The 14,829-nt window shown below is 40.3% G+C and overlaps 1 protein-coding gene across 1 annotated transcript in view; it reads right to left on the bottom strand.

The window, feature by feature from the left end:
* The window catches only part of zfyve26.L (zinc finger FYVE-type containing 26 L homeolog), a 91,861-nt gene extending 77,885 nt beyond the window's left edge, over positions 1-13,976 (bottom strand). Inside the window, exons 1-4 of the mRNA XM_018231295.2 lie at positions 13,659-13,976; positions 10,530-10,608; positions 7,546-7,635; positions 6,001-6,535 (exon numbers count right to left, since the gene is read on the bottom strand). Of these exons, the coding sequence (XP_018086784.1) occupies positions 6,001-6,535; positions 7,546-7,635; positions 10,530-10,608; positions 13,659-13,846 (892 nt within the window). The 5' untranslated portion in view covers positions 13,847-13,976. The remainder of the gene's footprint in view (positions 1-6,000; positions 6,536-7,545; positions 7,636-10,529; positions 10,609-13,658) is intronic.
* Between the last annotated feature and the right edge of the window lie 853 nt (positions 13,977-14,829).

The raw sequence follows: 14,829 nt of genomic DNA, 5'->3' as shown, positions 1-14,829 counted from the left end.
TCCACCTACAAGTCAAGTCAGACATTCATACAAACTATTACATTCCAGAGTGTTTATCCCTTATATAATGGTCAGGAAAGGGGCACGGTAACCGCTACAATATATAATAAAGATATCAGAAAGCAACAGAAAGTTATTTTGACATTAAATAAATTAAATTCTATTACATTCTAATACTAGGAGTGATAGGTAAGTTACATTTAAAGGGGAACTATTGTGAACATGAAAATGTTATACAAGCATACTGAAATAAAAAGTTTTCTGAATATAATCAATTAAAAATTCTATACCATTTCTGAAATAATAAACTTTACCGATACTATGCTTCTCTCACAAAACAAAAACTGTGGTACCGTGTTAGCCAGTAGCAAAAATAACAAATAAAAAAACAAACAAATACAAAAAATACATCTGCAAATACATCCTGTGCAAAGATCAAGTTGCAATTCCGAATACACAAAAAGTCTACACCATTCTGGACTATTATTCGTGTGCTTCATCCAATGTGGTATACATGATTACATGTACTAGGTGCTCTACAGGAGGCATATACATTGGTGAAATAGGACAAACATTGTGCACAAGGATGAACCATCACAGACATAAAATCAACACCAAATCATGTGATACACCAGTGGGGCAACATTTCTGCAGTCAAAATCACAGTCTTCAGGACATGCAGGTCTTAATTCTAAAAGGGAACTTTAAAACTGAACGGCAAAGGAAGATTTATGAATTTGCAATGTATGGAGTTATTTAACACTTTAAGACAGGGCCTTAATTTAGGGTCAGGTTTCATGTCACCTGACTGAATCCAGACTCCTGGACTATTTACAACCCACCCTAATTCATTGTATTATCTCTACATTTGATCTCTATCTATCTGTAATTTACTAATTTATTGCCCATGAATACCTTTCACTGATCTAACAGAATATATGCTGTGCCGTTCTAGCTTTCATTTGTATTTTGCCTGACGAAGGGGCCTTGGTGCTCCGAAAGCTTGCAATGGATTTTTATGGTTAGCCAATATAGGTATCACTTCTACAATACTCTTCATTCGGTCTTCATACAGGAGTTGTGTGTCAGATATTCATGGACAGTTAGATCCAATATATCTTATAGGGGGGCTCCTTTTGCCTAGAAGATGTATTAGAGCTCACTTTATTAAACTCACCAGACATCAAGTCTCTCTACATGCAGAATTTGTGCAAAAGGCAGTTATTTTGTTAGATTTTGTTTGGAATCAAGTTATGTGAATAAGCTCGAATACATCTGCTAGGAAAGGAAGCCCCCCTATAAAGCTGGCCATAAACGAAGAGATGCACTCATCTGGCGACATTGCCAAGCCTAAATATAGGGAGTTAAACGGGTAGCTCACATTTATTATCTTAGGGGGTTATTTATTGAAGCTTGAATTTTTCAGTTTGGGCTTTGGGAAACTCAAAATATACATTTTTTTGGAGATTAATTTTACAGGTATAGGAGCGTTTATCCAGAATGCTCAGGACCTGAGTTCTTTCCCGGATAATGGATCTTTCCATAATTTGGATCTTTCCCAGATATGCCCACCGACGGCAGGGCTATATTGTGACAATCCGAACATTCCGCCCTAAGGCTGAACGGTCGGATTACAATGAAGAGCAATGGGCTCTGACGGGTCGTCGCTGAAAAATTTAAAACCTTCCCGACAGTGGCGTAACTACAGGGGGAGCAGGGGGTGTGATTGGGCCAGGGCCCGCCTGCACGTCGCACGCCAGGGCCCGCCCCCCTCTAGTTACGTTTCTGCTTCCCGATCGATATTGTGGCCAGATATCGATCGAGAAGACCCGTTGGAAGCCCCCAGGTCTAAAGGACTGATATTGCCAGCTTTATCTGCCCATGTATGGCCACCTTAAGATAAATTGGATCTAACTGTCGAATATCTAAAACCCAACTCCTGCATGAAGACAGAATGAAGAGAAACAGATGCTCAGTAAGGGATAGTTGATTTTTTTCCAGAAATGATACAGAATATTTAATTGATGTATTTAGAAAGTTTCTTATTTCAGTATGCTATTTTCACGGTACCCCTTTAAAGCTATGCCCCCATATGTAATAAAAAGCACTTTATTTGCCCAGTAGCAGTAACCCTTAGCAACCAATAAGATTTGAGCTTTTAAAACAGATGACCAGCAAATGCTACCTGCTGATTGGTCGACAAGGATTACTGCTCCTTGGCAAGCTTAGTGCCTTTATTATATAATCCCCTTAATGTAATAAAATCTATTTTGACTTCGAATGCCCTATATTTTATCCCCAATATCCACCCATTTACAGTAAGCAGTGTCTTATGCTTATGAGTAAATGCCCACCAACCGACAATTTTTTTCTTATTAGAACCACACATAGCAAAGTGAAACAACTGGCAATGAAGTGGAACAAAACTGCCTTACAGCAGACAAACACTTTCCTGCACTAAAGAAAGAAAAATGTTAAAATGCACCAAAACCAGTCTGGTTGGTCATTTCCCCTTTTTTTTGCAAGTCTGAAGTTATACTGTTATTTGAGTTTTATCGCTACCCCTTCTACTGATCTTCCTTCTACTTCCTGAGCCTAACAGTTACTAGCTGCAGAGGAAGCAAAACCAATGAACATGTAAAAATAGAACAAATGACAGGTGTAACAAACATAAGTCCTAACATTTTGTGTTTAGAATGCTTTAATAAATGTATCTATAATATGTATTATTAATAATACCTGAAGGTCTCAAGGCATTTATTAAAGCAGGAAGACTCTCGTTTATCTCTGTAGTACAATGTGCGTGCTCGAGTAGCACATGACAGTCAGTCTATATTTTGTTTTTTTCTCTTTCAGAAAACTTTTTTTAAGAGAAGTGGAGCAAAGGAATGCTGGGAAACTAGAAGAGTTGTCCCAGGTTAGCAATTAGAACTACCAAACGAATTGTCACCCCTTCAGTGTTGTTTAAAGAAACAGTAACAACAAAAAATGAAAGTCTTTAAAAGTAATGAAAACCTTCACTGGTACAACTGGTGTGTTTGCTTCAGAAACTCTACTGTAAGCTGCTGTGTAGCCATGGGGGCAGCCATTCAAAGCTGTACAAGTTACACAGCAGATAACAGATGAGCTCTGTAGTACACGGGATTCTTCAGAACTGATCCGTTATCCTGTGCTTGAATGGCTGCCCCCATGGCTACACAGCAGCTTACAGTAGAGTTTCTGAAGCAAACACACCAGTTTTACCAGTGCAGCAATAAGTTATACTGTCATTCCTTTAAAACACTTTAAATCTCTTTAGTGTTACTGTTGCTTTAATTGGCCAGTCTGGGCTGGAGTGTAAGATCTACACTTGCAGCCTCCAATTTTACACTTAAAGGGGAAGGAAACCTAGTCGGCGCAAACCCCCCACCCCCCCCTCCCGTTTGTTGCCCACCCTCCCTCCTCCCCCCTGGCCTACCCGTCCCGCTGGGCAAATGCCCCTAACTTGTTACTTACCCTTTTGCGCAGGTCCAGTCCAGGGAGTTCACAGACGACATCTTCTTCCACGCGATCTTCTTCCTGCTTTGAACGGCGCATGCGCAGCAGGATCATTTCGCCGGTACGATCTACTGCGCATGCGCGTGACTTTTGGCGCATGCGCAGTAGATCCGTACCGGCGAAATGATCCTACTGCGCATGCGCCAAAACGCCGTTCACAGCAGGAAGAAGATCGCATGGAAGAAGATGTCGTCTGTGAACTCCCTGGACTGGACCTGCGCAGAAGTGTAAGTAACAAGTTAGGGGCATTTGCCCAGCGGGACACGGGTAGGCCAGGGGGGAGGAGGGAGGGTGGGCAACAAACAGGTGGGGGGTGGCGGGTTTGCGCCGACTAGGTTTCCTTCCCCTTTAAGTTTAGGGGGGTTATAAACGAAAATCTGAATCCCTCTCATATTTAATAAATAAAACAATGACCAAACCCCAATGGTCAATTTTAGCTTATTCACCGATAAAAAATTTATGATAAATTAATTTAATCGGATTGTGGAAAAACTCGATAAAATCAAGCAAAACCTGAATCACTTAAAGGGGGTTGTTCATCTTTGAGTTAACTCTTAGTATGTGATGTTCTGAGTCAGTTTGCAATTGGCTTTCATTTTTTATTATTTAGGGGTTTGGAGTTATTTAGCTTTGTATTCAGCAGCTCTCCACTTTTGCAGTTTCAGCAATCTAGTTGCTAGGGTACAAATTAACCTAGCAACCATACACTGATTTGAATAAGAGACTGGGATATGAATAGGAGAGTAGCAGCAAAAACTAGGGATGCACCGAATCCACTATTTTGGATTTGGCCGAACCCCCGAATCCTTTGTGAAAGATTCGGCCGAATACCGAACCCTAATTTGCATATGCAAATTAGGGGTGGGAAGGGGAAAATATTTTTTACTTCCTCGTTTTCTGACAAAAAGTCACGTGATTTCCTTCCCGCCCCTAATTTGCATATGCAAATTAGGTTTCGGATTCGGTTCGGCCAGGCAGAAGGATTCGGCCGAATCCGAATCCTGCTGAAAAAGGCCGAATCCTGGCCGAATCCCGAACCGAATCCTGGATTCGGTGCATCCCTAGCAAAAACAGTGGTGTAACTAGATGTTACTGGGCCCCACAGCAAATTATTTTTCAGGCCCCCAAAATGTCTAGAGATTGACATATTTTACCAACATTTATTGAAATTGTATACAAATTAGGGCCTCATGGGGCCCCTATACCTCCTGGGGCCCCCCAGCAGCCGCAGGGTCTGCTTCCTCTATAGTTACGCCCCTGAGCAAAAAGTAGCAATAACTTTGAATTTGTAGCCTTACAGAGCATTCGGTTTTAGATGATGAAGGCAAATAATTTAAAAAAGAAAAGAATTAAATAATGACAACCAATTAAAAAGTTACTTAGAATTAGCCATTCTATAACATGATAAAAATTAAAGGCGAACCACCCCTTTAAATATTTGGGGCTTTTTCCCAAATTGCTCGAATTTTTCTGGCTTTCCCCCCCCCCCCCCCGAATTGCTAGAATTTTTTGCATTTTGACCGAAAACCCTGAAAAGGTCAGATCTTCGGGCTAAACCCAATGCAGACCATGAAAACTTCAAATTGGGATAAGGACATCTCCTATTGACTTATACAGAACCTTGGCAGGTCTGAGATGGTGGATTTTTCAGATTCGTGCCTTTTGCAGCATCGGGGTATAATACATTTGTTTTCCTCTAAAAATTTGAGTTTTCTAGTGAAAAAAAAACGTATTTTTTTGAAGTTTAAACATTTGGATTTTAATAAATAACTAAACAAATAATGATGCAATTAGCCCATAATGGTGCCACTATAAATCGATATATAATGATGAGAATAATAATAAATGTAAGAAGATATATTCACAGTTCACCCCAGTCCATGGGTGCATAATACATAGTAAAAATCAAAAAATTGGGAGTTATTTCTCCAAAAGTAATGACCAAAATATAATTAAAAGTTCAATCCATTTATTGGGACATACAGGAGAAGGCCTGAGGCGTTTCCTATTGGGGTATTGGGGCACTTACTCCTAGCCTATGGAGCCAATAGGAACGAAACGCGTCAGGCCTTCTCCTGTATGTCCAAATAAATGGATTGAACTTTTAATTATATTTTGGTAATTTTACTTTTGGAGAAAATTTTTGATTTTTAATAAATAACCCCCTAAATGTTCCAAGAGACAAACACACACTTACACATACTTGTTCCTTGAATCTCTGAAATACAGCATATGTTTCACAACTATCTGTCAACAGACGTGAACGAGACAAGACTCCAATGAGTAGAAGTGGGAGAGTGTTGCAAAGTAGTATATTTGTGTAACACAACGGGCATGGGGCACAAGCTTGAGGACACGGTGACCAATGTGTTACACAAATAAATCAATTAGTGTGTGCCAGGATTTTTTTTTTTTTTTACTAACCAATTTGCCTTTTAAAAATACACGTGATGCAATGGCTACCTTTTCCTGGACTCTTCTGTGCAGTGATAAATGCCTTCATATTGTCGCTTGCCACAACGCCATACAAACTGACCAGAGCATAGTTCTGCTTTCTCAGCATGCACTGCTGGATCTGCTCCTCTGCTAGAACGCTCCCAGTATTCCAGCAGGCTGTGAAGAGCTCTTGGCACAAGTGTTTCAGTTCATTGGCTTGTAGCTCCCCGTTGAAGTGCATGGTGCTCAAGACGCCATAAATCTGTTCGGCTATTTTTTCCATCTCCTTAGAGTCGTGACGCTGTTGACTTTCCTGCAGAGATTTGATTAAATCCAAAAGATAACCCACAGAAATGTTAAGCAGGAGATGGTTGTATTCCAGTGCAGAAGGATGAGAATGATCAATGAGTAAAAAACCTATCAAAGCTTGTACAAGTCGAGGATCGCGAGCGAGGAAGGTTCTTAATAAAGAGACAGTGTCCGGCCCGAGCTTTGGACCAGAGATTTCCCTTCTGTTTTCAGATGAGTCTTGGTGACTGTATAAAAAAGCTTCATACAGCTCCTGAAGGAAAAAAAACACACCTATCATAAGTGGGGAAAAAAAGAAGTAAACACGGCCTCGTGTTTTTATATGGTCATGAAACTTCTCGGTAACTTATAATAACCTTATAATTTACAAGAGGGGGTACTTTATTCACTATATATTTTATTTTAAAACCTATACACACATTACTTAAAGGGGTGGGTCACCTTTAAGTAACATTTTAGTATGTTACAGAACAGTCAATTCTAAGCAACTTTTCATTATTTATTTTTCATCGTTTTTTAATTATTTGCCTTCTTCTTCTTCTAAATCGTTCCAGCTTTCAAATGGGGGTCACTGACCCCACCTAAAAACAAATGCCTTGTAATGCTACAAATATATTGTAATTGCTACTTTGTACCCTCTACTATTCATATTCCAGTCTATTATTAAAATGCATGGTTGCTAGGGTAATTTGGACCCTAGCAACCAGACTGCTGAAATTGCTGAAACTGGAGAGCTGCTGTATAAAAAGCTAAATAACTCAAAAACCACAAACAATAAAAAATGAAAACCAATTGCAAATTGTCTCAGAATATCACTCTCTTCATCATACTACAAGGAGGTAAAATGAGACGAGCTGCTTTTGTCAACTGTTTATGGAAAGTTAGAGCAGCTGAAAAAAACCTTTCCCACTTAAAAGAAAACATTGTTCTTCAAAACAGATCAAGACAAGAACAGTGTTCATTACAAAGGTATCATTAATAAATTCTGTATTTCCTTCTCCTTAGTGCTGGCTCTTATGACACAAATATTTGAACCCAATAACTGGGCTTCAGCATGATATAAGCTTACATTACATCTGTTTTTTTTTATGGGCAAGATGGATGGCAACAAACATGCAGCTTATTGTTAACAAGAGTTTAGGGCATCAAAACAAAGTCAGTTGTACTCAGCAGGAGGATATGGTCATGAAATTATATAAAGAGAATTTTCCAGGCATATTCCAAACAAAAACAACAGATTCTGGCACTTCTGCTTGTGGTTACCTTGAGTACTTGTTCTGAGGCTTCATCTTGCAGTTCCTCCAAAAGCAGCAGGAATTCCGTTTTACCTTTGAGGAATGGGGGTGGATGTTTCTGAAACACAACAAAACAGCAGCTAAATGGAACAATATCTCTAAAACATCATTGTTTTCGAGAGATTTTGATGCAGTCTGTGTCAACAAAAGGCATCCTTCAGACCTCCAACTACAATCCCCGGAATGAATAATGAAAGTGACCCAACAAAACTTGTACAGAAAATGGGCCAGTCTACAAAGGGGTGGTTCACCTTTAAGTTAATTTTACTTTTAAAGGAATTGTTCAGTATAAAAATAAAAGCTGGGTAAATAGATAGGCTGTGCAAAATAAAAAATGTTAGTTAGGCAAAAGTGTAATGTATAAAGGCTGGAGTGACTGGATGTCTAACATAATAGCCAGAACACTACTTCCTGCTTTGCAGCTCTCTTGGTTTCCACTAATTGGTTACCAGGCAGTAACCAATCAGAGACTTGGGGGGGGGGCATTTCTGTTGCTTTTGAGTCTGAGCTGCATGCTAAGGATCAATTGCAGTCACTCCAGCCTTTATACATTACATTTTTGTCAAACTAACTATATTAGAAACATTTTTTTATTTTGCACAACCTATCTACTTACACACTGAACTGTTCTTTTAATAGTTACATTTTTTTACTTTAATTTTTTGTATGTTATAGAATGGCCAATTCTAAGGAACTTTTCAATTGGTCTTTGATATTCATTTTTTAAAGTTTTTGCATTATTTGCCGATTACATCTGACTCTTTCCAGATTTCAAATGGGGGTCACTGACCCCATCTAAAAAAAAAAAAAAAAAACAATTGTCAAAATGTATTGTTATTGCTATTTTTTATTAGTCTTTATATTCAGGGCCTCTCCTATTCATATTCCAGTCTCATATTCAAATCAGGGCTTGGTCGATAGGGTAATTTGGACCCTAGCAACCAGTCTGTTGAAACTGCAAATTGCAGAGCTGCTGAATAAAAAGTTAAATTAGACAAAAAACGCAAATAATAAAAAAATGAAACCCAATTGCAAATTGTCTCAGAATATCACTCTCTACATCATACTGAAAGGTAACTCAAAAGTGAACAACCCCTTTCATCAAATAAAGAGGTTTAATTAAAAAAAAGCCTACCTATTATTGGTGTGCGGGTTGAAAAATTCTCGGCCCACACCCAACACGCATCTGGCAATTTTTAAGTTTAAAGTTTAATGCTCGTGTCTAAAGTGTCTTGGTCTGACAGCTCAGTGATCCAGGTGCATTCTGAGTGGTTACAATTTGCTACATTTAGTTGATACAGCTGTGGAATATATAGTGAATAAAGTACCCCCTCTTGTAAAATATAAGGATATTGTAAGTTACCGAGGAGTTTCATGACCATATAAAAACACAAGGCCAAGTGTTTTTATACAGGTCATGGAACTCCGAGGTAACTTCTAATATCCTCATATTTTGCAACTGGGGGTACTTTATTTATTATAATACACAAGTTTCAGTGAGTCATGTGACAGAATGACATCAGAACTCACCGTCTATAACTGATGACATCAGAACTCACCGTTTCTAAGGATATAATTTACAAGCTATTCATAGCTTTTGTGTATTATTAGCAACTATTGTATCAATTCTAACAGCTGCCTTTAATGGAACTCAGGGATTCAGCTCACCAGGACAAAGATAAGAAATGTATCAACTAAATGTATCAATTTAGAACAGTAAACGGATCAGTGACCCCCCCTCTCAGAGGTGCTTTAGAAAGTGAAAAATAAAACGTTACACTTCAATATTAGTAAAACAGTCACAAATAGAAAATAGAAAGTAATTGTAAAAAGTCTATTTCTGGTGAACCAACTGAAAAAAAGAGTTTGACATTCTTTAAAGGGTTTGTTCACCTTCAAACGCTCAAGCGGTTACATATGAATTGTTGCACAGTCCTAGACTAGCACAGATCTCAGGCACTCTGTGTGGCTGCCCTATTTATAGGTGAATGCATAAAGGTTTCAAACAAACCCCAGGCCTCTCATATTAAGAGGGACAGCACCCCAAAACTGCTTCAGTAAATAATGAAACCCCAGCATAAGCATATGATGTCCAATGGGATCAAGCCCCTGTGTTTACTCATGTCAACCTTACAGACAACAAAGAGGGAGCAACCCAAAGTGTTGTGTATGTTTGGCTTGCCACTGATAAACACAGGGGTTCGACCCAATCTGACATCACATCCGTGTGATGGTGTTGCCCTACTGATAAACACAGGGGTTCAACCCAATCTGACATCATATCCGTGTGATGGTGTTGCACTATTTATAGCAAATATATCATGAAGACCATCAAATAATAGATCAATTCAATTCCCTCAGTGAAAAGGGAGTGTTGAGAACACCTGCCACTAGATTCCTGCAGAGGGTCAGGTAGCCGGGAGTTACCCAGAAAAAAAGCAGGTACACTGTGAGATGCTGGCAGGATTTTCAGGTGCGGGTCGTATCTGATCTATATTTTTTTTTATCTTATGTTACATTATCTATATTTTACTCCTTTTAAAAGTTTTTCGAAACTTTTTTCTGTCCCGCCCACTTGCCATGATGTCACTTCCGATTTACAGCAACAACACTTCCTGTTTAAAGGAGAAACATAAAAAACCCCTACCCCCCTACCCTTTGTAGACCCCCCTCCCTCCTAGCCTAGGTTGTACCTGGGGCAAATGCCTATAACTTTTTACTTACCCCTCTGTGCAGATTCTGCAAAGTGTAGGGGGGTAGGGGTTTTTATGTTACAGGTTTGTTTCTCCTTTAATGGTGGTCGGTGGGTTGCGGAAAAGGCAGTTGCAGGTCGGGTAAGCGGATCCAAGCAGGAAACATGCGGGTTGTGGGTCCGGTCTCAAAAATTGGTTCCGCGCAAGACTCTACCTTCCACAACTTAATAAAGCAAAGAAAAGGAACAGATTTTCTTACCTTACCCCACCCTTGCCATGTCTCCAGGGCACTGAGCCAAAACCAGGAGAGCTTTTGAGGGCTGTGGTTTTCATCACAACTGGAAAAAAAAAAAGAAGACAAAATCACACATTGCATCATTTTTAGGTGGGTTTAAAGTAGGGATCCACCAAATCCAGGATCCAGTTCGGGATTTGGCATTTTTCAGCAGGATTCGGCTGAATCCTTCTGCCCTGCGGAACCAAAATCCTAATTTGCATATGCAAATTAGGGGCAGGGAGGGAAGTCGTGTGACTTTTTGTCACAAAACAAGAAACTAAAAAATGTTTTCCCCTTCCCATCCCTAATTTGCATACGCATATGCAAATTAGGATTCAGTTCTGTATTCGGCAGAATCTTTCGCGAAGGATTTGGCCGAATCCAAAATCGTGGATCCGGTGCATCCCTAGTTTAAAGGTGTAACTGTGGTCCCACTAAGGACAAAATGTAATGGCTGCAGTAAAAAGGTTCCCCGTTATATACAACGTGGGGTATCTAAATTTATGCCACGAGGGCACAATGAAAGCGGAATGCAAGAGCAAAAGAGAAGCGAAACAAAGAAAAAATTTACATTTAGGAAGATCAGGTAGCGGCACTTTAGTAACATGTAACATCTGAACCATCTGAAGTTTCCAGGAGGCCTCACGCCAAGATCAGGCCGAGTAACAATGATACTGCATATACACATACAAATGGATTTAGTTTATTGAGCACAGTGACTGTCACACTCTGTTGGTTTTCAGACTTTTTTGGTAGAAGCCCCCCCCTCCTTTTAGTTGAAATCAGCCAGTCTGTTGTATTCATTTACACAGTGATCTATAAGGTATGAACACAAGCCGAGGGAAACAGTTATTAGAAACTAGACAGTGTGAATGAATAAATAAATGTCAGTTTCAAGTAACAGACTGAAAGATGTTTCTGTGCTGAAGAGCTTACAATCTTTTAGAAGGGGGGGCGAACGACAGAAACAATGGGGAAGAATATATTTATTGACAGCTTCAAGAATATACTGGGCAGCAGAAGTTTCACCCCAAACTTTTAATTGACCTTCATGCTGGGGTTCCAGGAGACTAAACAGGCAAGTTCTCCAAATAACTGGCTTTCAGGTTGCTCCTCTAAGTGACTACTCTAGGTAGCCATAGGGTGGCCATAACCACAAGCTGACAGCCACTGGGCTACAAGAAGTAGACTAAATGCCTAAAAGTGGGGCAATGATCACTAGGCAGTGTCCCAAATCTGTCAAATTAGAAAAGGACCATTGTTTTCAGCACTAAACTGCAAGAGGGTCACCCTTAACCCCTTGTACCTAAGCACGTGGGCCGGACAGTCATTAAAGGGGTTGTTCACCTTCGAGTTAACTCAGAATGATGCAGAGAGTGATATTCTGAGTCAATTTGCAATTGGCTTTTATTTTCTATTATTTAGGGGTTTTGAGTAATTTAGATTTTTATTCAGCAGCTCTCCCCTTTGCAATTCCAGCAATCTAGTTGCTAGGGTACAAATTAACCTAGCAACCATAGACTGATTTGAATAAGAGACTGGGATATGAATAGGAGAGGGCCTCCATAGAAAGATGAGTAGCAAAAAGTAGCAATAACATTGAATTTGCAACCTTACAGAGCATTCGGATGGGGTCAGTGACCCCCATTTGAAAGATAGAAAGAGTCAGAAGAAGGTAAATAATTTAAAAACGATAAAAAATAAAATAATGACAACCAATTGAAAAGTTACTTAGAATTAGCCATTCTATAAAAACTGGAAATTATTCCTCAGTAATCCACCAATTGGTTTTTAGTTAGTCAGACTCTTCCACAGACAAATGGAGTAGCCATCTCCACATCAGTAACATGTAATAACAAGTAAATCTGGAGAGTCTTTGCAAGTATGTAGTTTTATTATCGCACTACATGTTTCGGACCCAACTGGTCCTTCCTCTGGCCCATTCTATAAAATGCTGAAAATTAGGGGAACCACCCCTTTAAAGGGCATGTAAAGTCTAAAATAGAATAAGGCAAGAAATGCTGTATTTTGTATACTAAATATAAACATGAACTTACTGCGCCACAATCAAACAAATAATTTATGCTTTCAAAGTTGGCTACAGGGGGTCACCATCTTGTAACTTTGTTAAACATCTTTGCAAGACTAAGACTGTGCACATGCTCAGTGTGGTCTGGGCTGCTTAGGGATCGTCATAAACAAAGCTGCTTGAGTTCTGCATGGCTGGGAAGTAAGGTGGGGGCTCCCCCTGCTGTTCATAAGTATGATTGTTTCCCTGCTCAGCAGTTAGGGACCATCTGACAATTCCTATCCACAGCAGTAAATGAAGGGAGAATTTCACTGCATACAGTTAGGTTCCTTATAAAACAGTACACATTTTTTAGTTAAAGTATATTGGAGATAGGTTTCTTTTTCATTAAAGAAAGTAAAAATGGGATTTTATTTTTTTGCCTTTACATGACCTTTAAAGGAACAGTAACACCAAGTATCTTAAAGGAATGACAATATAATGTACTGCTGTCCTGCACTGGTAAAACCGGTGTATTTGCTTCAGAAAGACGAATATAGTTTCTATAAACAAGCTGCAGTGGGGGCAGCCACAAAAAGCTGAAAAAGGAGAAACCGGCCAAGATACACAGCAGATAACAGATAAGCTCGGTAGTATACAATGGGATTCTTCAGAACGAATCTGTTATCTACTTTATAGCCTGTGCTTGAACGGCTGCCCCTATAGCTACACAGCAGCTTGTTTATATCAACTATATTCGTCTTAAAAAAGGAAATACAACAGTTTTCCCAGTGCAGGGCAACAGTACGTTATATTGTCATTCCTTTAAGACTTTTTTGGTGTTCCTGTTCCTTTAAATGGAGTTGCTGTTCGGTCACAGATTGTTGGACTACAACTCCCAGCATGCTGTACCCCTTGACTGTAAGTGGAAGGATTCCGAGTAATATTATCAACTAGGAACACAAGAACTAAAGAGAGTAATCCCTACTATACCCCAAGGAATTCTGTGAGCAAATCTCCCGCTATTCGGCACATTGGAGTGCAAGCTCATTGGGCAAATTACTGCAGGCACTCATAAGATGTAAGACTGGCGGTGGCCTCACCTGAGCAGGTGCGGAGCCGTGACAAGAGCTGTCAGTATCTCCTCCACTTCCCCAGCTCGGGCTCCCCGGTAGAGTTGGGGGAGACAAGCCCGGGCCAGCTCCCAGTTAGCCCTGTGTAAACACCAGCAGAAGAAGCCGTGCAGACTCCTGAGAGAGGCCTCCTCCTCTTCCCCGAATGGATGCGCCATCCCGAGCTCCCCGCCGCCAGACACTGCGAGCCCCCCTCAGCGCGTACTCCCTTATTTGTCACACCAGCGGCGCGCTCCTGTCCACGTGACCTACTCCCACGTCACATGACACATGTCACGGTCATGTGATTGGCGCCAGCGTCAAGTGTCTTGGCTTTGAACTTGCTTGACCCACAATGCATTGCAGCACCCCCCCAAATTCGTCGGAGCGTTCCATTCGGAGTCGTTTCTATTAGGGCGATAGAAATAAGGGTATTGTAAAGGTTAAATAGAGGCCGTGCTTGGGGATTCTGGGAGTTGTAGTACAACAGCTGCAGAATTGTGGCAGTCCTGATGTTGTGTAATAGCCGCCCTTCCACAGTTTATTATAGAATAACCATACCTTCCAACATTTTGGAGGTAAAAAGAAGAGGGACAAAAATTTTTTTCCCGCACGTAGCACAGCATTCTTTGACCACACCCCTTTCTGTGGCCACACCCCCTAATTACCATGTTTGTTTTACAAAATTTGGCAGGTTATGAAAGTTTGAAAATATTTCTCCTCATCTAAACTGTGTTTTTGTGTCTCAAAATTGTTAAAAAGAATCTTATTTGCACCTGTTAGCTGTTCTGGGCTCTCTGCTAAAAGCCAATTAAGTGAGAAACTTTGTTTCTTTTTCTGGCTGTTCAGTGCAGAGAAAAGAGGGACTTTCCAGTACAAATGAGGGACTGCGGGTTGAGCTGTCAAAAGAGGGACTGTCCCTCCGAAAAAGGGACAGTTGGGAGGTATGGATAACCACATAAAGCCTGAATATGGGTCAGTGTAGTTACATGTTGCCACTCCTGTGAAACACTTGCCAAGGCCTGGCCAATTGGCCCACCTCCAATTCACTACCTCCCAACATTTTGGAAATAAAAAGAGGGATAAAATAGTTGCCAGGAAATGTTTGACCACGCCCATTTTTGTGATCACGCCCCCTAATTACCATGTTCATTTTACAAAA

Source organism: Xenopus laevis, chromosome 8L, assembly GCF_017654675.1.
Source record: "Xenopus laevis strain J_2021 chromosome 8L, Xenopus_laevis_v10.1, whole genome shotgun sequence".
Taxonomy (NCBI): Eukaryota; Metazoa; Chordata; class Amphibia; order Anura; family Pipidae; genus Xenopus; species Xenopus laevis.
The sequence above is the reverse complement of the archived record's forward strand: the minus strand, read 5'-3'. Positions and strand labels throughout refer to the sequence as shown.